Source organism: Labeo rohita, chromosome 2 (assembly GCF_022985175.1).
Source record: "Labeo rohita strain BAU-BD-2019 chromosome 2, IGBB_LRoh.1.0, whole genome shotgun sequence".
In the NCBI taxonomy this organism is placed as follows: Eukaryota; Metazoa; Chordata; class Actinopteri; order Cypriniformes; family Cyprinidae; genus Labeo; species Labeo rohita.
The window spans coordinates 33,563,967-33,590,875 of NC_066870.1; the positions used below are offsets into that span (position 1 = coordinate 33,563,967).

At 36.6% G+C, this 26,909-nt stretch overlaps 1 protein-coding gene across 6 annotated transcripts; it reads right to left on the reverse strand.

The window, feature by feature from the left end:
• Positions 1 to 328: 328 nt before the first annotated feature.
• gigyf2 (GRB10 interacting GYF protein 2) lies at positions 329 to 25,023 on the reverse strand. 6 transcript variants are annotated; one of them, XM_051128751.1, is made up of 29 exons: positions 24,920 to 25,023; positions 22,542 to 22,592; positions 20,363 to 20,501; positions 20,158 to 20,253; positions 19,737 to 19,845; positions 19,378 to 19,486; positions 17,654 to 17,694; positions 17,333 to 17,365; positions 16,488 to 16,664; positions 16,193 to 16,404; positions 15,920 to 16,070; positions 15,269 to 15,508; positions 14,951 to 15,147; positions 14,640 to 14,790; positions 13,785 to 13,951; positions 13,588 to 13,682; positions 11,381 to 11,479; positions 11,068 to 11,207; positions 9,646 to 9,743; positions 6,215 to 6,355; positions 5,780 to 5,938; positions 5,344 to 5,586; positions 3,619 to 3,747; positions 3,186 to 3,482; positions 2,741 to 2,928; positions 2,467 to 2,615; positions 1,932 to 2,113; positions 1,712 to 1,850; positions 329 to 503 (listed from the first exon to the last, which is right to left on the reverse strand). In XM_051128751.1, exons 2-29 carry the CDS (start codon positions 22,577 to 22,579, stop codon positions 436 to 438), a joined length of 3,987 nt encoding a protein of 1,328 aa, XP_050984708.1. In that variant the 5' UTR covers positions 22,580 to 22,592; positions 24,920 to 25,023; the 3' UTR covers positions 329 to 435. The 6 variants fall into 6 exon arrangements, with proteins under 6 accessions (XP_050984708.1, XP_050984700.1, XP_050984691.1 ...); XM_051128743.1 differs by having other exon boundaries at positions 3,186 to 3,485; positions 5,344 to 5,589; XM_051128734.1 differs by having other exon boundaries at positions 16,178 to 16,404.
• Positions 25,024 to 26,909: the final 1,886 nt, after the last annotated feature.

Here is a 26,909-nt window from a genome sequence, read left to right on the forward strand (position 1 = left end):
GAACGAATAAATTAAAAAAGGAAGTTGTAATGGGGATAATACATAATTTTTTCCTCTGCACTCCTTTTATTCACACAAAGAAACATCAGCTGGGGAGATGAGCATGATCGTGAGCAGACGCTCCATCTCGGTGGAGGGACACTGTGAAATCGACTGACTCCTCTCCTGCAGACGCAAGCCTCCTTCTTCCTTTTCTCAGGGCGTTGTGTTTTTGGTTCTTTTCGTGGCCGTGGGGCAGCGCTGTTATTGCAACTGTGGTTTCCTCAGGATTAGGGAGGAAGAAAAATCTGCTGCCCCGAATCTACTCCAAATCAAAGAATTGAGGATGAAAAAAAAAAAGAAGGAAAAAAACAAAAACAAAAGAGGTTTGAAGGGAATATATGGGCAGCTGTTCAGAAGGGAAACAGTCAGTAGGGGGAGTTTGATCAGCAGGCCTCAAAAGTCTTCCACGGTCTCAATCTCGCCCATGTTGAGTCTCTCAGATGAGGCATTGACAGAAAAACCTGCAGAGACATATGGAAACAGAAAAAACATTACAGGAAGAAAATCAAGATCAGATTTTACAGAGTATTTTGAATATTTTTTCTATTTTGTTAACTTTTTCCCCGCTAAACCAAATTTTCAGTTTTTCCGTGTTTTCAGTATTATACACTAGGGGGCGCTACTGCACATCTCCTGAATGAGTAGAATGTGCTGATCAAAAACAAAGATGCAAAGAATGCGATCAACACCAACCGCATATAAATGTAAACCTCCTAATGTTACAGAATGAAAGGTCAATCCAGTAAGTGGTAAAGGACTGTAAAAGCTTTGAAAGCACTGATGGAAGCCTTCTGCAGCATCTTTACTTTGATAATATTACTGAACATGATCCACATGTAGCATTTGATCATGCGATTTTTTTATGCTTTTTGCTCAAAATGTTGCCTTTTTTTTTTTTTTTGTAAATGAAAACTACCTACATTCAAGTGTTGGTAGAAAAAAAAAAAATTCCATGAAGCTAAAATAAAACTTTTTTTTTGTTGTTTGAAAGTAGAGGGTATGATCTTTATTGTGATGTACTGCATGTTCATATATTCATAACAAAAAAAACAAAACAAAAAACAAAAACGCTAAAATGCTAGTGGAAAAGAGCTAAAATAGTCCCAGGCAATTTCTTTTCTTTTTTTAAATTTTATTAAACACAAACTCCAAAAATTTGTTATTAAAATTAATTATTGCCTCCAATAAAGAAAAAAAAAAAACAACAACTGTGTTTGTTTATATATATATATATATATATATATATATATAAACAAACACAGTTGTATTTTTTTTTTCTTTATTGGAAGCAATAATTAATTTTAATAACAAATTTATTAAATTGACTTTTAATAAACGTTTTGACATGATGACTGTCAAAATTTGTTTTGACTAAAATTGTGAGTAAATTAATAAAAACAACAGATCAGTAACACATGCATTGAGCATTATTTTTGATAAAGCTCAATGCATGTGTTACTGATCTGTTGTTTTTATTAATTTACTCACAATTTTAGTCAAAACAAATTTTGACAGTCATCATGATTAACTTATCTGTGGCTCAGTAACTTTCTCAATAAGTTTCTCCAGAACATTACTTAATAAAAATTTTAACTATTGAGTAATTTCTCTACAGATCTTATCAAGTTTTAAAATGAAACATTTGTGAATTACTTTCTCAAACACTTACCTAGAAGGCTCGGATCAGCCCGTACCATCTTCTGTTTCTTCTTCTTCTTGCCTGAGGTGACCGTCTCAAACCGCTGCTGCTGCTGTTGTTGTTGGTGCAGAACTGACTGTGACACTTGACTCATTCCCCACACGGAGTCCTGACAAACAAACACAGAGAGTTCAGCGCAAACACTAATATGCATGCACACGCATGCTAGAGCACAGGCACACAAACACACCTGCTGTTTTTGCTGCTGGCCCTGTTGAGGTTTTTGCTGGTTAGCGTTCTGTTTGGCACGGCGCTCCAGGAACTGCTTGGCGAAGTCCTTGGCCTGTGGAGTGTCGCCCAGGTAGGCTCTCACATAGTCGTGCACCTCGTACGGCGAGTCCACTTCCTTCAGGAACGACGCAAAGGTGGGGACTGTGGGATGAGGGAAAGACTGAATTTATAGAAATCTATTTTCTATCTACTTTAAATCTACTTTTTTCAAGAGGTTGTGCAAGAATGAAATGTCTATGTTTTTTTTTGTGTAGTAACACTATTGCATCAAAAGACTGCAACTAGATGTTTTTTTTAATGAAATAAGACTTTTAACATAGAAGCCACATTCTGTTCAATCACATTAAAATACTCAAGAAAAAAAGCAATGACACAGAGAGGGAAGTGGCTTGTGGGAAGAACTATCTGGGCAATCGTTCGCGTATTAAATGATCCACAGATGCCAATAAGCAAGATAGCCGAGGGTGAGAAATGAGTGCATGTCAGAGACTCACCGTCAAGGTTATTGGCCGTGTTGAGAGTGTGCAGAGTCTGTTCACACCACTGCATAAAGCCGTCCTGGTTCTTATTGGCTCCCTGGAACAGTTTCAGTAGCTTCTCTTCCTCTTCCACCTTTTTACTGGCTTTACCACTGCTGCTATTACTGCACAAAACAGATTTTACAAAATACAGTATAGAAAAGGCACAAAAAGCTGTTCTGCACCTAAGTCTGACATTTTATTGAACTGTTTTAGAGCAATACAGACAGTACTATGTGTAAAGGTTCACCTGAGGTTAGCGTTGCCCTTGTTTTTCTGATTGTGGCTCTTGCGTGTAGCCTGAGGTGGGGCGGCCTCCTTTACTGCTTCATCCCAGAAGCCAATATTAGAGTTCTGAGCATCACCCCAGACGCTGCTGTCCATCATCCAGTTTGAGCCAACATTATTAACAGAACCCCACACTGACGTATTGACGGCCTAGATAGAGACAGAGAGATCATGCAATCTATTGAAGTCTGACTAACACACTCAGAACAGGACCCAAGACTGTTTTTCAACATATGCATACATGTAGTCTTTCCTTCCTATGACAGGGTAGCCCAGAAATTTAACACCTCCTAACATAATTAAGACTTTTGTTATACCATTTAAGACTTAAGGATCCGTGGGAACCCTGAACGCACTTCTGAGGGTATTATAACTATAGGCCGCTTCAAAGGATGTTGGTAACTCACCACTCGGTTCTGCGTGCGGTTTTGCTGGGTAACAGTTGAGTGTTGCTGCTGTTGCGGCTGTTGCTGCTGTTGTTGCTGCTGCTGTTGTTGTTGTTGTTGTTGTTGTTGTTGTTGTTGTTGTTGCTGCTGCTGCTGCTGCTGCTCTTTCCGCTGTTTCATCTGCTGCGCTTCCTCCCTCTGGATCTCCAGCAGAGACTTGGTGGCTGCCGGCTGCTTGGCCATGTTGCCCCAGCCTGGGAGCTTCACCTGAGGTTGCTGCTGCTGGACCCTCTGGAGCTCTTGCTGCTGTCTTCTTTGCTGCTGGGGCGAAGAATAAACATTAGAAAAAAATGTGAATTCTCATATCTCTATGAAATGGTTTTTGGCTCCTGCTTGGTCGCATGGGAACCTGTTGTAATTTACAGGAGAAAGTGTGGTTGGGGAAGAGGGATACCTCTTCTCGTGTCTGTCGTTCTCTCTCCTCCTCCAGTTTCTGGATTTCAGCAAGCGACAGGGCATTTTGAGACTGTGAGAGGGTGTTTGCTGTGGTTGACTGCTGACCCCACTTAGAGGATGAAGGAAGCTGTGAACATACACATGAAAAACAACATAATTGAATGAACATTCAACAAACAAAAAGATGTATTAGACTATGCATCAACAATGTTATAGTTTTATCAGGCTTGTGACCAGCTAAGCACAAAAAATGAGAAGAAAAACCTGTTCTCTCTATTCATAAAGACTACACAATATAACAATGATAACTTCAACTACTTATTTGTGTTATTATTAGGGCTGCCCTCAACTAAAGATTTTTCTGGTCGACTAGTAGTCGTTCATTTTAAGCATTAGTCGACTATAAGTCGCACGTTTATTAATAAACCATATAAATCATAATAACGAGGCTTTAATTTCCCACATAGCCTACTAAACGCTCAAGCGCATGCAAAAAAAAAAAAAAAAAGCTTGCTGAAGCACACCGGCAGATATAATAATTATAAATGTGTCAGGGGAAAAAAAAAGCAAGGAGCCTGCACTTTTTAATCTATTGATAAACTAGTGTCTTCTTTGTTTACGGCTTAAAGGATGGCAGAAAGCGCATCCCGTTTCATTACTTTATCCTGCTTTCATTATTTTACAAAAGCGCAATGGTTTGTGGTTATTGTGAGTGCACACAAATAAACAGTCTTTGCAGATTCAAAAGATGTATTACTTTTATCTGTATGACCAAAAATGACGGAGTATTTTATATAAGAGCAAGTGACTGCACCAGTGCCTCCATCTGTCTTGCAGTGAGTGGGTTACTATTCAGCTTCCACACTCCGCACAGACACTTCAATAGAACACATTTTTTCTAGGTTAACATTAGATTGAGTGGCCATGTAAAGTTGCTACGACATGCATCAGATGAAAAGCCATATTTGAGGTCCATGAATAATAGGTGAGCCGACGTACTATATTACCACACAGACCAGCCCTTAACGATCTTTCTGTAACGGACTGCGTGACTTCACCACTTCCTGTGGATCTTCCTGTGGTTACTCGACTCGGCAGCCCTAAATACTATACTTTTAATGCCAATTACACAAAATCATATTGTATTTAAAGGGATAGTTCACCCAAAAAAGAAAATTGTGTTGAATGAAAATAAAAAGAAATAAAACGAAATAAAGTTTTCTGACCCTGCATAGATAGTAAGGCCCAGAAAGGTAGTAAGGACATCATTAAAATAGTCCATTTGACTGTGTGGTTCGATGTAACGTTATGAAGCTACAAGAATATTTTTGTGCGCAAAGAAAACAAAAACAACAACTTTATTCAACAATTTCTTCTCCTCTCTGTCAGACTTTGCCACGTGTTCATTAGAGTACCATGACGCATGGCAGTTGCGATGCTGTCTATGTGGGGTCAAAAAGGTCTTGGATTTCATCAAATTTTTTGTGTTCCGAAGATGAACGAAAGTCTTACGGGTTTGGAACGACATGAGGGTGAGTAATCAATAACAGAATTTACATTTTTGGGTAAACTATCCCTTTCACTTAAACTTTAAATTAAAATAATTAGATTACAATCGCAATTACACTATTGCACTTTAAAAAAAAAAAAAAAAAAAGGTTTTTTTTGTATTTATTGACAAGATTTATAATAGATATTTCTAATTATCTGCAGGATTTTTCACCTTCATCTGCGCAAGCTGCTGTTGTTGCTGCTGCTGCTGCAGTCGACGGAGCGCCTCCTGCTGTTGCTGCCGCTGCCTCTGTAACTCCTGCTGCCTCTGGGCCTCCTGCTCTCTCCTCTTCTGCTCCTCTTGCTGTTGCCTCACCAATGCGGCTGCCGCAGCTGCTGCCTCCTCTTCTAGCCTCTTTTCTTCCTCACGCCGCCTCTGAGCTTCCAGTTCTTCTTGTTTCCTCCGCTCCTCTTCCTGCTGGAAAATATTTAAAAAAAGATCAATAAGAGTACTAAACCATAAATGTCACCACATAGGTCATGCATTAGTGATTTTACCATGGTTTAAGGGTGTTCTGTAGTTGCTTGAAGTTACACATTAAGTCTTGTCTTTGAACATGGCTCAAACAATGAGACTTTAAATCCTTTTTTGTGCAGGTAAGTCTTACCTGTTTGCGGAGGAATTCTTCCCTTTGTCTCCTCTCCTCCTCCTCTCTCCTCCTTTCTTCTAGCCGGCGGAGTGCCTCCTCCTGTGCTAACCTTTCCTCCTCCTCTTTTTTCCGCCGCTGCGCCTCCTCCTGCTCCCGCTGCCTCTGGAGAGCCTCCTCCTAAAGAGACACAAATACTGCATTAATTCCACTAAGCTAAGAACCACCCACTTAAATTCAGACTAGTAATGTGACTAATTTAAGTGTGTAAATAAAATACTAATGAGCTAATTACTCCATGCAAGTACATTAAGAACAGTTTCTGCAACAAAAAGTGTAGTGAGTACTTGTGCAACAAACCTACGCTAAAAGTAAAAACTCTCAGTACCATATTTTTTTCTAATGTAAAGCATTGTATTTGAGCCTCAATGTGCATTGCATATCTTCTCTTCTGACCTGCTTGCGCCGTGCCAGCTCCTCTTCCTCTAAACGTTTTCGCTCCTCCTCTTGTCTAGCACGCAGTGCCTCTTCCAACCGCTTCCTCTCCTCCTCTTCCCTTTTGGACCGAAGTTCTGCCTCTCGTCTCTCCATCTCAAGCTGTAGAGCAGAAGAGAAAAAAAAACAAAAACAAATATAGCTGCAAGCAGCAATTGCGGGGCCAAGCACAACAGAGGCAGAATGAGGAGCTAAGCATGCAAGGAGCAACAGACCGACTGTAACAATGAGTAACTATAGTCATTTTAGGATGATATCAGTTGAAATGGCTGAAAAATCATAAATACAACCAATCGTAATAAAATTTAATGGCTTATCACTTTTGACCAACAGGTGGTGCTGTTTTCAAATTGATGTGACATGTTCTGTGTGAAATGACAATGACACACACAAAGTTTGCCATCATTATGTCAAAGCTTTGCAGAGATACAGCCTCAGATGTAGTTTGGCATCTTTCCAGCAAATTTGTTGATGCGCTAAACGAAAACGGTTTCGTATATCGACACGAAATTCATAACTTTTTGCCAGCATAGTCTGAAGATGATCTGAGTCAAATTTGGTGAAGATCGGACTAACAGTCTGGGAGGAGTTCGAAAAAGTAGGTTTTGTACATTAATCAAAATGGCGGACAGGAAGTTTGGCCAATTTCAGCATAATGGGTATCAATGTTCTCGACTTGACCCAAGGAATCTATTGGCATCAGTTTCATTCCAATAAGCGAATGTAAACAGAAGTTATTCGCATTTTTGTAAATTTTATTATTAATGTTTAGTGAATGGCGTATTACTTCTGACCCATAGGTGGCACTGTTACCAAACTGATGTGGCTTGGTCAGAGTGTGGTGACAATAGCACATATAAAATTTGGTGTCAATATGTCAAAGCTTTGCAGAGATAGACTCGGATGCAATTTGGCATCTTTCCAGTAAATTCGTTGATGCGCTAAACGAAAACGGTTTTGTGTATCGACACAAAATCCATAACTTTTTGTCAGCATGGTCTGAAGATGATCTGAGTCAAATTTGGTGAAAATTGGACTAACGGTCTAGGAAGAGTTCGAAAAAGTAGGTTTTCAACATGAATCAAAATGGCGGACAGGAAGTTCAGCCAAAATTGGCAAAATTGGTATCGGTGTTCTCAGCATGACCGAAGGAATCAATCAAAATCAGTTTCATTTCAATAGGCTAATGTACGCAAAAGTTATTAGCATTTTTTGAAATTTCGTTATAACTTTTGACCACAAGGTGGCGCTGACCCCAAAATTTTTATGTACATTCAGGGCATGGTGCCGAACATTTTTGTAATTAATGTCGAAACGATACGCTAATCCGTTCTCAAGATACAGCATTTTAAAGCAAAATTCAAAATGGCCGACACCCAAAATGGCTGACATGGGAAAATTGGATATGGTTCGACTCGGTGTGACACACCGAATCTAAAGAGACCAGTTTTGTGATTTTTGGACAAATCATTCAGACGTTATAAAGAAAAATAGCCATTTTTCGTATCTCCTGACCACTAGGGGGGCACTGCACCGAAACACTGCAGGTAGGCTCAGGTCATGCTTGTTATAACACACACCAAGTTTGGTGTCAATATGACAAACTATTACGGAGATATAGCCTCACATTGATTTTTGCTAGCTTTTCGTAGAATTCTTTTGCGTGTTATTCGTGAACAGCTGGACGAATCGACTTGAATTCCATAACTTTTTGCCATCGTGGTCTGAAGATGATCTGGATCAATTTTTGTGACAATCGGTGCAACGGCCTAGGACGAGTTCCAAAAAGTAGGTTTTACGAACAATTGAGAATAGCGAAAAAACTAAACCTTACGATTTTTGAATTTTGGTGTCCATTCGACTCGGCATAAGCCAAGGAATCAGAGGAAAAAAGAATTTTTGTTGTGTGGCTTACGGTTCAAACGTTATTAGCATAAATCTTTTGAAAGTTTGGACAAGTGGTGGCGCTAGAGAGTTTGAGTTAGAGACTCCAAACTTGCTATGGTTAATGTTGGGACAGTCCTCTATCAGTGTGCAAAATTATACAACTTTCCCGCAAGCGGTTCTATGGGCTGCCATAGACTTGCGGCGGAAGAGGAAGAAGGAGAATAATAATAACGCCAACGGATACAATAGGTGCCACCGCACCTCCGGTGCTTGGCCCCTAAAAACACACATTTATAAAATGAGATTTGCATTAGTATTATTTTAGTATAATTCATGCTATTACAGTTTTTATATGTAGAATATTCAGAAAGTGTTTTTTTTTTTTTTAATAGTTCTTACTAGGAATGCAACAGTATTATCAGTATTGTGGTATTGCGATTCGTCTTCCAGGCAAAAAGTGTACATTTTTCAAGTGTATTTAATCTTTTTATTCTAACATAAAAGATTTTTAAAGTTGTGTTTTGGGCCATTACGCTTTGGCACAGTATCTGTCAAACAAATTAAAATTCGAAAGCACAACCCCTTCATCAAGTTTTTGCTGTGCATTTCAAAGCGAAGCATGCACTTCTATCAGGCGATCAGCTCCTGATCCAGTGTTTTCCGCACCTCAGAAAGGCTCAGTTCACAGTGAATACAGTGTACTCGTTTATTGCATGTGCTGCGAGCTACCATTTGCGCTTTTTCACATTTGTATAATTCCCAACATTTTAATGGGCAGATGATTACAGTATTTCACTAGATACGGAGACGCATTTTTGCAAGCCTGTTTTCACTGAAGCTGGAGTTTACCTTCAAAATAAAATCTTAAAAGTGCAGTATGAATTGCTGACAGTTAGCAGTTTAAATAGGTAATATTACTGCAGTCTAAATTCAAAATATCTCTTTAAAGTTTAGAAACTAGGAAAGAAGTATTTTAATTTCCCTACTGTAGTGTAAAGCCAAAATAATATACATATGAATTGCTATTATAATGACTGCCGTTATTATTTTTATTATTATTATATTCTAATTTGTTTAGCTTCCTAAAACACCAGTATGAATGTAATTTAGACTAAGACAGTAGATCACAACTAAAAGAAGGTTGAGTCCCCTTTAAAGTTTAGGTACCAGAAAATTCACTGACTTTTTTCCCTTAATTAAGAATATGGGTTGGAGCTCTTAATTTTGAGCCCTCAAAGTGCATTAGATAGAAGAATTTAACTTTAAAATGTACTGAGTGTTTATTTGTCTTTTTTTAAATACTGCAATAAATATTGTACCGTGGACTTTATACAGTGCAATTTTGATAGTTACATCACTAGTTCTTACTTTAGTTTTAGATATTTTGATATATTAAATTAAACTAAATGAAAATGTTGGTGTCTACGTTTTATTTCAGTTAAATGTTTATTTCAAGTCATAAAACAGCCTTAAATTCACACACTTGTTTATCAAATCTTTCTTACCTTCAAAGCTTTGGCTTTCTCCAGCTGCATTTGTTCAATGGAAGACGCTTGAGGCATGGAGTCTAGTGGCAGATCCCATACACTACTCCCTTCCCAAGCTTTAAAAAAAATAATAAATAAATAAAAAATAAATAAATAAATAAATAGACAATCACAGCAAGCTTATACTTTTACAATTTTACAACTGAATCATTTGATGAGTATGCCTTTAAAGTCATTGCATTAAAACACAAGCATGAATTGTATGCATCTTGCACCAATTCTAATACTCAAAACTTTTGGATGCCACTTCATTAGGGCTGCTGGATCTAACAAAATTATATATATAGCAAAATCCGCAATATGCATATTACAACATTTTGAACGACTTTAAAAGTTACAAAAAGATAAATCTCCGATGACGTATGTAGACGTCCATCAAGCAGTCATGATGTTATCACAAATCTAGTCTAAGAACATGAGTCATCCCAAAGCATCCACAGCTGCTGACGATTTACTGACAAAAGAGCATTGTGTGTTATGATAAAGCACAATTAAACAAGTTGCGCCAGAATTTTCTTCAGTATTGTTTTGTCTTAACCACCTCATGGAACTAAATAGAACACAATAAATTCAATCTTGACATGTATCGCATTTAACTCAGTAACCTAGGCTAGAGACTTTGATATTTATCAGTAATGTGCTCACGCCATGTGGTCAAGGAGCCAGCCAGGAACATTACAAAACGTAAAGAGAAAAAAAAAAACAAAAAAAAACAACAACAGCAAAAACACTAACCAGTTAAAAGCAAAAACACCTGACAAACGCCACGTTTCTGTTCTGCTTAAGCGGCATCTATTCAGCTGAGTCAAATCACTTGTAACAGGGTTCTACCACGAGACGAGCATGACTCACATCCAAAACTAAACAAGTGGTGTGTTACTGTAAGTGAGAGTAGGAAAACAAGCACACCAGACATATAATAAAAGTACTGCAAAAAGACCACAGCACTTCTTTCCATTTAAACCTACTGGGGCACTCTGACTCAAATGCTGATGGTCTAATTTAGATTTCTAGACAACATAAACCTTTTCCACAGTATGAAGTGAACATCTACCATCAATGAAATCAAAAACATCTAAAAGTTTGAACTGATAGGCAGATGAAGGCATAAACTAAGCATTCATTTGTTTCTTAAAGGGACAGTTCACACAAATATGAAAATTCCATCATGATTTAGTTGTTTGTTCCAAACTTGTATCTGATGGCACCCATTGACTTCCATAGTATTTTTCTATACTGTCAGTGGCTACTGCCAAAAGAAATGTCTGCTTTTGTGCTCAACAGAAGAAAGAAATTCATACAAGTTCGGAACAACTTGATTTTCAATTTTGGGTCAACTATAGAAAAAGTACATTTCCACTTCTAAATGTTCAGACGTACTGCTGGGAGTGGCGGGCTGCATGTTTGGAGAACAGGATGCCTGAGTGGAAGGGTTCTGCATTTCCCAAACAGATCCCGAATCTGGAACCGACATAGAGCGTGTGACAGGAGGTAAGAGGCTCTGTTGCGGCTCTGGCGTTCTGCAGGGGTACACAAATCAAACCATGAGATTGTGTCACAGACGTTTAACCGCAATACCAATGCAACATAACACACCACCTACGCTTTGGTGTATTAATTTAATACATTCCTCTGCTTGCTCTGATGTGTGACTGAGACAGGAAGACCGAAAACAAAAGTGATTTAATCGCACCTGATCTTGAGCGCCTGATGGAGGAGGAGATTGAGCTGCTGCTGTTGTGGAGGAGGTGCAGAGCTTAAAACTTTCTGCTGAGCCAGAGCATACTGTTGCCTGATGAAACGAGAAAGCATCATTTGCACTTCTTAACAATTGAACACACATTCAGCAAGGATGCATTAAATGATCAAAAGTGACAAAGACTTTTACAATGTTACAAAAACAATTGTATTTCATATAAGGGCCATTCCACAGAATTGGTGCAAACTGCTGTCCCACAACCAAAAACACATTTAAAAAGCATTTAAGTATTCAAATATTAAATGTTTACTAAGATCCTTTTATTATCTATTGAAACCTACAATATAATATCATTAAGTCTTAATATATATAAAATCCTTTCGTGCACTTGCAATTGGAAGTCCCAAACCCTAACCCCTAAATAATGACATATGAACATGATATTGAAATAATTTTGCATTTTACTCCACTGTTGTTTTAAAAAACATCTTTTTGATTTTTTGAAAAAAAAAAAAAAAAAAGTATATAAATAAAGTATATTTCCTATGTAAATTTTGAAACCTCACATTAAAAAAAAAAAAAAATCTGTCTCACATTTTCATGTCACTACCAAATACCAGTTATACCAGTGTATGTTTTAGTATATTGTCTGAGACTGATTTCAACTACAACCCTACATTTATGATCACAAAATATTTGTGTGTCACTCTCTCTCATAGCTACATGGTGAGTAGATAGGCCCGATCATTTTGAGGAAAATGTGGTGAAGTTTCAGAGTGACACCTATGTTTTTGTAGGTGTTATCCCATAAAAGTATCACTACCATAACAGTCAAGAAAAATGTCATCATTGTTTCGGTAGTGACAAAAGGAACACATAATTCTTTATTTGGGGGAAATAAACAAAATTTTAGTACAGTTGTGCATTTGTTTTGTATTTTAGTATGCTTTAGTATGCACGTTAAAATTCTGTAATGTGATGTGGTCGCTACCAAAGCATTACTTTCATTACCGAAAATGTGCTGTCACGCCCAAAACATGGGATGTTTTGTCAAAAACGAAGTATACTGAATTATCACGAGATGTTATGAAAGTGTTTGGTTTAATGTATATTTAAACTAATGTATCCTTGACTTTGAAATCAGTATGATCGACTTTTTGCCTGTTACAAAGAAAAAGTGGATTCAAAATACAAATCTCATAAATTACACTTCAAATGTTGTTAAAACTGCAATTGTTACTGATTCACCTCTGAAAACATTTTAATAAAATAGACCAAAATATATTTACAAGAATAAAAATGTTGACAAAATCTTAATAGGTGTTTCAGCAGTGATACATTTGGAGAGAAGACAAATATTCCAAAACTTAAAAAAATAAAAAAATAAATACAATGAGAATTAACTGCACAATTACTAGAAATGTGTACCTTGGATATTATACAATTTGCCTACACTCGAAATTTGTGGAAAAAGACATTTGTTTAAAAACTAGCCTACTCTGACTTTGAACCAATTCTGTAAAACGGCAGAAGTTCTATTAATCAAAAAAAAAAAGAAACATGAAAATTTATTAGGGTTTCCACAAAAATATTAAGCAGGAGCATATTAAAATTAAAAGTGTTTAAAATGTTACATTATATGATGAGTTTATTTGCAAAAACAAACAAACAAACAAAAAAATTGTTTTTTGTTTTTTACTTCATATAAAAATAACCCAGCTGCAGTTTGATTGAGATTAATTGGAATGCACAATGAAAAAAAAAAAACTTTTGATTTTTGATAATTGTTGAAAATGGACTTCTCTCTTTTTCCAAATAAACTCTTCATGTATGCGTTTAGCATTAATGTAACAAAATTTCACATTATTACTGCTTTTACTGCATTTTTGAGCAAATAAATGCTGCCTTGGTGAGCATGAGAGACTTCTGAAATCTTACAACTGTAGTGTCTATTTAATTTGTGAATTTCTGTGTTATTAGAAATTGTCACACTACACGTAATCAAAAGCTAAATATAATCGCAGCCAAACTGGGCTGAAAAAAAAACATTGGTTCAACAACTGGTGCAAGTTTAGGGCAGCACAATGGAAGAAAGAGGAATAAAATGGGTTTTTGATGAGATAATTTTTTGCGGTTTCTGGCGCTTTCTGGCAATTCTGTTAGCACTGGAAAAATTAAACACTTCCCGTCTGTCATCATACCTGAGTAAGTACTGATATTGCAGCTGCTGTAGCTGATACATATTTAGAGCATTAATCTCCTGTTGTCTCTTCATCCTCTCTTGATCTGCATCTCCCTATATAAAAACAAACAAAAAAAACAAATCAAAACTTGCTGAAAAACTAGGGAAGAAGTCTTGGGTCTAGCATTTCACAGAGACACACAAGAGTCTTATTACCAGTATGGGAGGTAGTGTAGGGCCGGGTGTAAAGGGCACTCGCCCCCACAACTTAATCATCTCTCCCAGGGGCTGGAACATCTCGTCACAGCCTCGCTTCACCTGCAAGTTCATGGGGAAATAGCCTGCCTGGAACCACTCAGACATCTCCTGGTTATTAAATGGTCCTGTGATGAGACAGACAGGCTGGGGTCACTGAATGCGGGTATTCAGAGCAGCACAGTAACATTTTAAATTCTTTGAGGGTTAGAGAGGCTTCATCGCAGGTGAGGGGCAAAATCCATATGCTCTTTGAAATCAATCAATATCCATTAAATCATTAAATCAAAGTCCCTTAAAAATTATTAAAAGCAGTCACTCATCTTAGTTCACTGCAAGCTCACAAAGTTCCATTATAATCAACAAAGGTGAGCTTTGTTGATTATAATGATAATATACTGCACAATCAATCTCTTATTTACACTCTCTCTCTACACTTTGTTTATGAAACCATTCGTTTTCAAAGAAACCTCTGAAGCTCCCCTCAGTGCAAACACAAATATGCTGATCGGCTCAGTTGCACTGGTGCATCTTTGTCATCACAGGATTAAATTACATTAATATATATATTAATACTAATTAACAGTATATTAAGAAGAAAAGTTATTTTAAGAATTGTAATATTTTACAATATTACTGTTTAACTGTATTTTCGGATCAACTTAAGGCAGTAGAGAGCATGAATGACTTATTTTCAAAACATTAAGAGGAAAAAAAACAAAAAACAAAACCTTTAATGGTAGTGTACTTAATCTAAGCATGTTTACTGCTTTCATAACGCAGTGCTAAAATTAGTTTGGATCCTGATTTCCCCACCTTGGATCTCTCCCTGTGGATCTTTGTAAAACCACTTGAATGCAGCCTCATGGGTAATGGGAAGAGCTGCGGGTTTGTGACCAATCTTAGTTGCCAAACGTTCATCGTCCACACCGCCGTCCTGCAGGTATGCCACCATTTTCTCAGCTTCCTGTTTCAATTTGGAAAAACAGGATGTGAAGTTTATTCAAACATTCAGTCTTCATAGACTGAAAGTTCTGCTGTGTATTTGTAATTTTTTAACTTGAAATTTAGGCATCAGCTTAATATTCAGATGCAAGCACTGCAATACAGTAAACAGCCATTCACACCTGCTCAAAGTGCTTGAGTCCCTCATCCTCATCCATGTCAGAGGGCAGGGCAGAGGGCCGGCTGATAGGGCCCACAATGCCTGTGGAGTGGGGAAGAACAGGAGCAACAGCCACTGGCATCTCCAAAGGCTTGACTGGCTGGGGTTGAGGGGGCACCGACTGAACGGGGAGCACTGAAGGTGTCGGGACCGGAAGATCTAGAAAGAGAAGCAGGTTTAACTACGTATTCCTCAAATGAAAGCTACAGATCTTTATTTCTAAAAGTATTCTTATAAGGAAGCTGTTGCATAAGTAAATATGAATTAATGCGATTATTACCTGGGAGTGTGTTTGTGACATGTGGTATAGAAATGGCCTCCACAATGCTGTTTGGTAGGGTTGTGTGTAGTGATGCTTTGCTGAGTTCTGGTACTGTCGTTCTCTCCAACAGTCTCTCACTTTCTACAGGCTGTTCTGGGTGCACAGATGGAAGGGGAGCCGGGGTCGCAGCCTTGGGAGGCGTTACCACTGCTGGAAATGGTACAGCAACTGGCGATGGCTCTTCTGATTTACTGCCTTCTGTAAACCAAAAAAAACCCCAGAACAAAAGAAACACATTTGACTAAAAATGCTGACAATTACTGTCAATTGTTAAAGGGTTGATGAAATGTTAAATGACGCTACATAATACTGAAGACTTAAAAATGGGGAATAAATTATAGTACTGTTCAAAAATGTAAGGTCCGCAAGAATTATTAAAATAAAAAAATAAAAAAAGAATTAACTACTTTCATTCAACAAGAGCTGAATAAATTAATTAAAAGTGAACATAAAAACTTAAATCTATTGTAACTTTTTTTTTTAAATTCTATTCAAATTTTCAAAGTATTCAATTCACTTTCGAACCCTGACCAAATGCATGCACGGTAGGATTAGATACTTCTTTCAAAAACGTTTTCTGGAATTCCCCCGATGAGATTGCCTTCTCACCTTCACTGCGGTCACTCTCACGTCTACTTTCTGCGTCAGTATCTTTGGTTTGTTCTGATTCACTGTCATCCTTTTCTGTGCATTCTTCATTCTCCTCCAGTGGCCGGAAGTCCAGCTCCGCCTCTTCCAGGATCGGCTCCTTAGGAGCTTTCTAATTAAGCAATTAGATAAATTCACTCATGAAAACCACTTTAATTTAGACAGATATCCTTATTTACTCAATAATATAGAATAAAAGATCAAAGGTCAAGAACTCACTTCCAACGCCCTCACCTTAAGTGAGAGGAAGGCCCCAGAGGAGTCAAATGTCCCTGTCTCCTCCTCCGCATCTTCCAGACACCATTCTGGCAAACTGTCTCTCTCTTCTTCTACGCTCCCGCTGCCTGATCGAGGTCTACGGTAACCGCCATCTTCACCCCTCGGGTCGAAAGGGAAGCGCCGACGTTGATCCGGGTGTTCCCGCCACCCTGCCGATCGTGGGCCGTCTGCAAATGAGGAATTTGTTTGTATCACAACATTCTCAAATCAGGTATACAAAACAGAGGAACTAAATGGGTGTGCAATGCACCTGGACTTGGAGGACACCATCGTTCATCCCGACGAGAACCTGCAAGCCTCCAGCCCCCATCATCTTCTTCTCCTCCATTCTGCTCATCTCGAGACATGCGCCAGTTGTCACTCTCTGAGCGAATGAACTCGTGCTTTCGAGCGTTCCCTGCACCAGCATCCTCATAGTTTGCCCGTACTTTTAAGAAGAAAAAAGTCCATTAAAAATTAATCAAGTAGTACGTTGAGTGTTTGAAGCATTCACGATTGACTCAAATCCTAGGAAGAATGCCATGCATCTATAGTATTCAACATTTGAAGTGGATCAAAACCTTTCAAAGTTGTCTTAAAACCAAAACAATACCCATTCTTGTCGTAGGACAACTTTGATCAACTTTTTTGATCCACTTCAAATGTTGACTACTGTATTACACACTGTTTCAGACATTTAGTCTCTTATGCTCACTAAGGCTGCATTAATTTGATCAGACATACACTAAAACAGTAATATTCTGAAATTTCACTGAAATTATTCTATTTTAAAATGTAATTTATTCCTGTGGTGCAAAGCTAAGTTTTCAGCAGCAATTATTCCTCCTGTCCAGTGTCACATGATCCTTCAAAATCATTCTAATATGTTGATTTGTTGCTCAAGAAACAATCTGCATCATTATCAATGTTGAAAACAGTTGAGCTGTTTAATATATTCATGTAAGCAGTGATACACCTTTTTATGATTAGAACAGCATTTATTAAAATGGAAATATTTGGACTAATTTAACACATACTTGCTAAATAAAAGTATTACTTTAACTTTTAAACAGCAATGTACATTTTATAGGTCTGTGAACAAAGAGAAGCACGTACTGTGATTGAGAGGAAAATGGGCTGGTGCTCCATCTGTAGACAAAGAAATTCAGTTGGTTCAATGCCGACATAAAATGTGGCGCATTACATCATGCCATACTTTGATGAGGAGAGTGGAATCAGCTGTCAGTTTTAAACCCACAAACCATCAGTGCAAAGAAATTATGCATTTCTAAATGCATGTAGAAAGTGCTCATCATCTTTTTTCATGCAATGTCTCAATCACAGGCAGCTATATATGACTCTTTCTAAATTCAAGGTGACATCAAAAATTGTAACACATCCGATCCCACTTATATCTTAAAAATCTTGCACACTAACCTGGATCTTTTCGACCTGGCTTTTCAAACCTTCTGTCTCCCCTGGGCAGGACAGAGAAGAAGGTGTTATCAGGTTAACCTCAACCAAATATACAAAACACAGACAACCAATACAGTTCGTTTGTCCCTTATCACTGTTTATTTTAGATCGGTATAGGGGCTATTTAAACCTGTTCCTTTCGCCAGGGCCCTATGATTTCCACAATGCTTGTTACTAATGAAGAATGTATATTTCAAGTTGGAAAAGACATTTAGTTTCCACTTTAAGTGAACCTTCCCAGGTAATCTACAAGATGGATTAAAATGCTAATAAAGTCAAGAAAAGGTTAGACATAAACATGACAGTATGACTGAAATGTTAAAATGAATAAATGAATGAATGACTGAATGAATAAATAAATAAATAAAATAAATTAAATAAAAACATTTTTATTCCGTTGCACCTAAAAAAAAATAATTTGGTGCCTACGTTTTTTTTCTTATAGGAGCCAATGGCTCCTTACTAGATTTTTTTCTCTGGAGCCCTGCTATATTACTATTGTTAGTAGAATGTACATGCAAATACTACTACTACTGTTGAAAAAAAAATGTTTTTTTTTTTAAAGAAATAATCACACAACTTTTCTTAAATGTTTAAATTTTAATACTAAATACCATTTATTTGCCAAAAAATAAAATGTGTTAAATTCATTAAAAGATAAATTAAATCAATGTTTTATGACTTCATTTGATAACCAGAAAAATTTAATTACAGAGACTTCTGAGGGGGAAAACCAATTCATAAGGCTATTATAAGAACAAATAAAAGTTGTTTTTATGCATTCAAACATGCTAAAAATAATAACAATAAAACATAAGGTGAAAAAAATAAAACATTTAATTAAGTTCTAAACATGTAATTTTTTGTTAAGCTTTTAATAAACTGATGGAAAATTGCATAGGTTTCATGATTTTAATTAATTAGATATGCTTTTTGATTAATACAATTTAATTGAACCATTAAAATGTGTCCAGAAAAATTAAAATGGAAAAAAAAAACAAACAAAAAAAAACAACAATCCAGAAAAATTAAAACATAAAAAACTGAGCTATTTAAGGCCCCAATAAAGTTCAAATAAAATCCAAGAACAAATTAGTGTAAGGTCATCTCAAAAGCTAGTTTGGAGTTCATTTCGAGAAGTCGATACAGTCTGTCAAAACAAACTTTGCAAACACCTTCAAACTACCATTAGTCTGAGGCGATTATGTAATAGGGACATGGGAAACTTCTCCAATTCATTTTTATTCTGTTTAGTCATTGAGATCTTACACAAGTTAAACATGAATACTGGAGAGCTGCTTTATAGCAGAAATTGGAGTAATTCTAATTGATAGTGGCAATGACAATGTTTTATGCGGTAAAGCTGCTTTAAAGCAAATTAGTGCAATATAAATAAATGTGACAAACATCTCTATGATGGGATGCTTTCTTTACTGCCTCCTCATCTCTGTCATTTTGTTGGGTGTTCATTTTGTTACTGAGAGGACAGGTTGCATTGAGACATTCGCTGACAGCATACCACTGCAAAGATATCTAAACTTTATTTAGTATAGTACTAAAAAATAACTTGGCCATGAGTATAGCACGACCTTTCGTCTGCATGCAACCTACCAACATACCACATGCTGTAGATTCACAATTGCCTACAGACAGTTTGTGCTGCAGGAGCAGTTAATTTTGAATACCTCTCCTCCCAACTCTGGGAGCGATGCATCTCTCTCCCTCCACGGCCAAAACCTCCTTCCACATCATCAAAACTTCTTTGGTAAAACCCTCCATCTCCTCTGCCCCTCCCTGTCAAACAAACAAGAAAAGGGGCTCATGAGCACATGCACTAGTCTAACCTTTGCTCACCTTAATTTTGCATGAGACATTCGGTATGACAACTACACAGCAAGAAAAAAAAGTTACACAAGGTGAGAGAAGTCTGCACTCTGCTCTGGTTCAACAGAAAGTGCAGTATTTCCGCTGCTAGAATTATATTAAGTTACTGCACTTCTTCAAGCAGGAAAAAAGGAAAGCCTGTGGTTGCAGCACAGCTTACCTCGCCCCCGTGAAGAACTTCGTCCTCTAGGTGCCCCTGCCACCGTCCCTCCACCCCTTCCTGTCAGACGGAGTACTGCTGCACTGTTTACAGACATGGAGAAATTTCTCTGTGGAGACAGACACATGCACAGCAACGTAAGGGTCAATACATACACAGCTGCAAGCTCAGCAACGGGTTGCGTGAGAGCAAGATGGCGAGTGGGCGAACATTCCTTATCCGTTTCGACCACAGCATGTGCCAAAATGAGAAAATGACATATGCAAAAAAGAACCAAATGCCACTACTTGAATATGTAGGCAGAGCTTTTCATTGAAGTTTAACCAAACTTCAGTTTCACAGAGATAAGAGAGAAGCTGGAGAAAGCACCTTTCTTATTCATGTGCAAGTCTTTGTGTGAGTAAACAGGTCAAATCCTCACCTGTTCCTCCTCTGTAAATGGGACTAATGCCAATGGTGGCAGGGGCTCCTCTTGTAAAATAGGTAGAAATTCCTTATCATGAAGATCTACCGGAATCTAAATGGGGAAAAAAAGTTTGGAAACTTTTAAACCTGAATATGCAAACTGCACAAGATGCTTTAAGATAAATGAGACCAAGTCAGCAAAAGCTGACCGGCGTCCTTACCATGTTATCCTTTACATAAAGTGCTAGCATCTCTTCTCTCCCGTAGCGATAGTCTGCGAGTTTATACTTTGGCAATGCGGGTGAGAGTGGAGGGGAGGCCACACTGCTGCTACCCACTCCACCAGACAGGGCACGGAGCCTGGGACACAGCCGAGAGAAAACACGCTACGTCATTATATCATTTGACATGTCAGTAACCACAAAAACTTTATGCATACCTTTAACATCAAGAACAATTTATTTAAGATTTATTTTCTGTACTTAATTGCAATTAAAACGCACATAACCTTGAAATTTATAATTATAAAAAAAATTTGTTTCACAATTTTCCAAATGAATGTAGAAACAACAAAGACGCCTTTTTTCTGGCTGTGTGATTACATTTTGTGAGCAGTCAACTCATAAGCGCTGCTATTTCAGTTGCACATGAGAAACATCAAATGGCGAAACGAAACAAAAGCATAACAAATCCGCACTACTCGTTTGAGCTGTGTTTATCAGCTTGGACCACAATGCTAACAAACCTGTTCGAGCTCAGAATAGCTTTACTCAGGAACCAAAGTTGATTTGACTACACTGTTAACGCACAATGCTGCGAGGTCCAATGAGAAGCACTTAAATTTGGCACAGAATGAATAAGACTGCTGCGAGATCCAATGAGAATCATTCAAATTTTGCCCAGAATTCGGTGTTATAGCAGCACTGACATACGTTAACGTACGGCAGAATACCAGAAGCAGTAATGCTAAATGTTGTGTCAGAAATAGTCAAAAGTTATTACATTATTCATTTCACGATTTGTACAACCTTTTGAGAGAGAAATTCACTTTTTAATGACTTTAAAGCATTTCACACAACTATTTCCAGCGCTTTAAAGCTTTTAAATTATTTAACTGAATGTTATTTTTAATGGGATGACCAAAGTATACTTTGTGGTAAACAAACGTGTATGTAAAATTAAAAAAAATACATAAAATCACCATTATAACCATAAGATGGCAGCAGAGGAGCACTTATGGCTTATTAGACATTATTTTCTAATTTGCGCTTTATATTTTGAAATTATAAAATCACTACTACATCACTACTTAAACGTTTTTGTATATGAAGTAAGAAATGTCACAAAGTATAATACTACAGAAGAATAATGGTACATTTAGTAAGAGGAGAATATATACATTTTCTATACAAAATGTAGATTTTACACGTTACTGTTGTACATTTTTTATGCTTTCCAACTTTTTATGCTTTACTGTCAAATCTGTATAAACATAAAATAAACAAGAAATGAGCATGTAATATTGTTAGTAACTTATTAATGCAAAATCGGTGCGATCATTCTAGCATGTACCCGGCATAAGGCATTAACTTATTAAATTAAAAATTATTTAATGACATAAACTGACCAGGAGGGTTTAAAAAAAAAAAAGAAATATGAACTTGTACTTTTGTTAAAGCATCTACACAAACTTAAATCAATGAAGATGTGTTGATACGTTCTGTGATCAGATCAACAAAACTTGACAAAAACCTACTAGATTCACATAACATCTTGATACGAAGAGTTCAGATGCAAAACCAGCTAAAAGCCATCTTAGTCAAAAATGAGATAATGATACTGAGTGAATGCTCCTGACACATAGTATACATCCATCAAATACTTTTACTTCAAACTCGCTAAAATCCAGCCTAAGCCCAATCAGAATTACCAGTACTTACATAGAAACCTATACAAAGTAGTCAGAAAGAAATGCTCATTTTAAAGAATGGATTTAGAGGCTTTTGCATCTGAACTCTTCATATGTTAAATAACAATTCTGGTATCATAATTTTCAACCTCAATTTTTTTCTCCAGACATTAAGATCTAATACTTCAGTTTTAGTGTGAAACCAACAAATGCGTAACTTATCAAATTAAAAAAAATCAGTGGCAAATCCACCCATACATGTTGTTCTGAGCTAAACGGATTTTCCGTGTAATTGACAGCATGTCACAGATGACGTCCACAGAGCTTAAGTTTCACTTTGCATAACCACTAAACTTCCAATAACAGATAAGACAGGCTCTCGCAAGCAATCCTGACTACGTTTGTGTACATATTACAACTGAACATTTATGACACGTCATTAAAAAACTATTTACATGGCTACATCAGACCCTGACGCTTCCAACACTCACCATTCTGGTCCGAAGTTAAGTGTCTGGGTTTCTGCCATTTTCCTTGAATGTCTGGAGGGGAAAAAAGGGTCTCAATTAATAGCTCAGCACAAAAACATGACTTAAGTAAAAAGAACCGAACATTCAAAGAATAAGTAAAGAGCGAAAATGTCATTTATGGTTTACATGTGTGCAAAGATGCATATCAACAATATCGAAAGGACTGTGCATTTAACTACTTGTGCATGTTTAAAAAGTATAAGTGTCAATTACAATGACAAACTGACTTATTAAATGCATGCGATTTACCGAAAATCTATATAGCTTCAGACCTATTTGCAACTAGCAAAAAAAAATTATCTTTGTGTGTCGAATGGGAGACGATCTCATGATGTGAAAACTACACCTACACACATTTAAAAAAAAAAAAAAAAAAAAAAAAAAAAAAAAAAATACACAAGACATCCATGCTGAACTCTGCACTGGATCATCTCAAGTTGTCTGAAAATAACCTGTAAATATCTTTCGACTTTTGGGGACATCCCCTTTGATTTGCGACTGCAAATTCAGACACCCAATGCAAATACTTGCTAACGCTTATGAAAACACACAGACAGATCAATTCCCATGGAGTGATACCACTTGCTCAAACATAAATTAAGCTATCAGAGCAACCATATACTCTCAAATTAACACCTTCGCAAAGCATGTGCACGATTTATTCAGTTTTAAAGCCTCAGATAAGTATAATTATATATATGCACAACGTGCAACAAGTAAACCAACAAGTTTTAATACGTCTTCACAGCAGTGACTTTGGCTGTAATGCGTTTTTTCCAGCATATTCTAGAGGTGACCCCCATCCGTTCGGCACCTTAGTGTTCCCCCGTTACTGTGGCAAGAGCTATTTTAGGAACTCTCCCAATTAGGAAGGGCATTCTCAGACATCTGTGCAACCCACGGCTTCCCTTGCCCACTATGTAATGCAACTAATTTTTTCGAACTTATCACATGTACATAATGCAGAGGCATCTTGTCAGACCTGTCAAACAAGATCCATTTAATCTCAAGGGAAAGGAAGAGATCTTTACATTTTATTTGTGGCTTGTTATTATTATTATTATTATTGTTATTCTTCATTCTCTACACAGCCACATTACATAGATGACATAATGTCTATGCAAAACAAACAGGAGTGACTTGCTGCTGCTGGGATTTAAACCACGTGTGCAGCCAAATGAAGCAATCCGATCCAGATTAAACATGCTCCCATCAGCAAAAACTAACCAAACATATTTTACATACACATAAAAAGTACTCTGGTTAGTTTATCTGACAGAAACCCAACAAATCATGCAATTATGAGTTTACAAACAAGCATGCATAGTTCAAGTGTTTAACACCAGTCAGGAAGGAAAAAAAGCAGGAGTTGAACACAAAACAGAAGTCAATAAAACTAGTTTAGGTTGAAAACAGATGGTCAACATATTGCAGGGTTTATGCACAGTTAAAATGCATTAGCATTGTACAGACTGCTTTGAAATTTCACAGATTTAATAAGCATAAAATAATCGATTTTCACCGCTGTGATATGTTTGGAACAAGGCATTTTAGTCTTTTAGAAGCCAACAGAAGGTCGTAAAAGACACTTGTAGATAAAATGTCAATATCAGACGTGGCTTGACCAGTCAAGAAGTTTAATTTAGGTAATTATGTGTACTAGATCTGTCTCAAGACTTAACATGTTTATGTTTCCGCAGACCTCAAAAGGAAAGACCGTTAAATGACAGTTTAAGGTCTCAATGATCACCTCCCTATCGGTCCATGCCTTCATACACCCTGTAAGCACTGCAGTCCACAAGCTAGATCAAGAAAACGCCAATAAATCCGTTTAGATGTAATGCGAACTACTGAATTGACAGGTGTCTATGTCATGTAACCGTTTAAAGAGGCGCTTTAATAAGGTGAAATATCCTAGACTGGCTATCGCTGGACATGTAATTTTTTTTTACTTCCAACTCCTACCAACTTTAAATCAACCCACGCACCGCCGCGAAATGTACGAACTGTCAAATACTGTCGGAATTAATGCCGAAAGGAGCTCAGAATCACATCGAATTAATGGTGTGAGTGAGTTGACACGAGTTTTAATCCACGCGGCCTGTTCTCACTATCCCCAGCCACACCGCGTTCCATTACAGCTTCCTAGGGAGCGCTGATAGCATCAGCAGCGGTAGGCCGGTCTAATCGAGCCCGGTGCTTCCAGGCCTAACAACCATGCGGGCTAGAATAGCGTCGGTCCGCTAAGTTGGGGCGGGTCTATGTTACTGAGAGTTCGCGTAGGAATAGTTAAGTTTTATTTTAGAGCAAAACCATGTACGCCGGGCCCGCTGTCTTACCTCTGCTTTTACTGACAGCGCTGAGTTTGTGTGCGAGTGGCGTCTCTCGTTTCGTATCCACAAGATGGCTGAAGCTGGGTCACATGACAACACGTATGCTGAAAATTGCCCGGATGAGAGCGAGCGTGCTGACAACAGCAGTTCTCAAGCGCGCACACAAATGCATACAACATTCACACACTGCAGATGGTACTTTTACTTAATACGTATAACAATTAAAATCAACTACACAAACATTACAATTGCTGTTTTTTATATATATATATTTTCTTTTAAATTACCATTTTTAAAATAAATGAACATTAGTCTTCACAATAATATTTACATAATTTATGTCAGTTATTTCAATAAATAGAAAAAATAGGTTAATGATAAAGCTAAATATTATGACAGTTTTAATAATCTATGGTGTGTGTTTGTGTATGTGATAGAATTTGTTATTTGCTCGTTTTTTATTATATATTCCTGTTAATTGCCTACCTGTTTAGATATGTTCCTATGTTTAGTTTTGTTTTTATAAAAAGTCTACTAACATAAAAGAATAAAACCTAAATCCTAACCCTAATGCTAAATGAGTAAATAAATGTATTTTTGAAGCTAACTAAGGTAAAGTAAACAAAATGTGATTATCTGTCACATTACTAAGGGTTTTGAGGAAATTAGAGGTTTTTGTGGAATTTAAATAAACGTCTGCTGGCTTTTTTTCAGTTTGTTCCCCAAAAGTAGGCCTGTTGCTAGGTTATCAGATACACATATATACAGTACAATAAAGCTGCTGATTTAAAGTGAAATTCTCTAATTCTCGTATACAGTATTTCTTTTTCTACACTGCTGAGTTGTGAGTTTTACTCTAAATCAGTAATAAATACCCTGCTGAAATACAATTTACAAAAGAAGTCATTTTTTGATAGATGTAATTATTAATTATCTAATAAAATTAACAAAACAATTACATTTGTTTTTTTTATATTACAAATATTTTGTTTATAATATTCTGTGCATTTAACATGATTTATTTTTGTCTGCAAAACCCAAAAACATTTTAATATTAAATCATGACTGATTATTTAATCAGTAAACATCTTTTTTTTTCCTCTTCTTCCAGAGCAGACGAATGGAGATATCACCATCACATCGCTATCATCTACATCCAATCGCAAGCACGTGAGCAGACAAATGCCGTGTCATGCAACAATGTAATTATGAGAAATGACTGAGATACTGCACTTTAAAATATTTATACCGTGTGGGTTACGTGCTGCCCCTGAAACAGTCAAAACAAAAAGGAAATAATCTCTGTTTCCTCTGAACTGTAACGTGATCCTCTTTGGCTCACATTCAAGTGTACATATGACATACAATGTTGCCAGATAATTCAGATAAATTCATTTATACTTTTCAGCATTAGAATTTTTTTTACCATTTTATTTATTTATTTATTTTTTATTTTTGGTCTTTTAGTGAACTTATTTTAATACAACATTATTTATTATTAATTAATTTTTATTAACATTTTCTAACAGTGAACATAAATCAATTTAAAAAAAGAAAAGAAATGATAATCAGGAAGTTGTGATCCATTTGATATTTACAAATAACTAAATTTGTATTTTTTTAAATTCTAATTAATTTTTTAGGTCCCTGAGAAAATTAGCCTATTTTAAATTGTTTTAAAAAAAAAATGAAAAATGAAATAAATTAAAATGAAAAAAATACCTAAATATTCTAAAAATTAGATAAACATACTTGAGAAGCAACACTTTATAAAAGATTTAATTATATTAATCTTGTCTTCATATTTAATGCTGTTTTAATTCTTATGTACATATATCTTGTTTTAAAACTTTTTTCGATTTTTAATTGCTAAATTAAAAATAAACATCTTTGTACAACTTCGGTCTGTACTGGCCACCAATTTTGTATTTATTTCACCATTTTATTCACGTCTTCATTTTAAAAATGCTCCCGTTAGTGTGATATGCATTTCAAA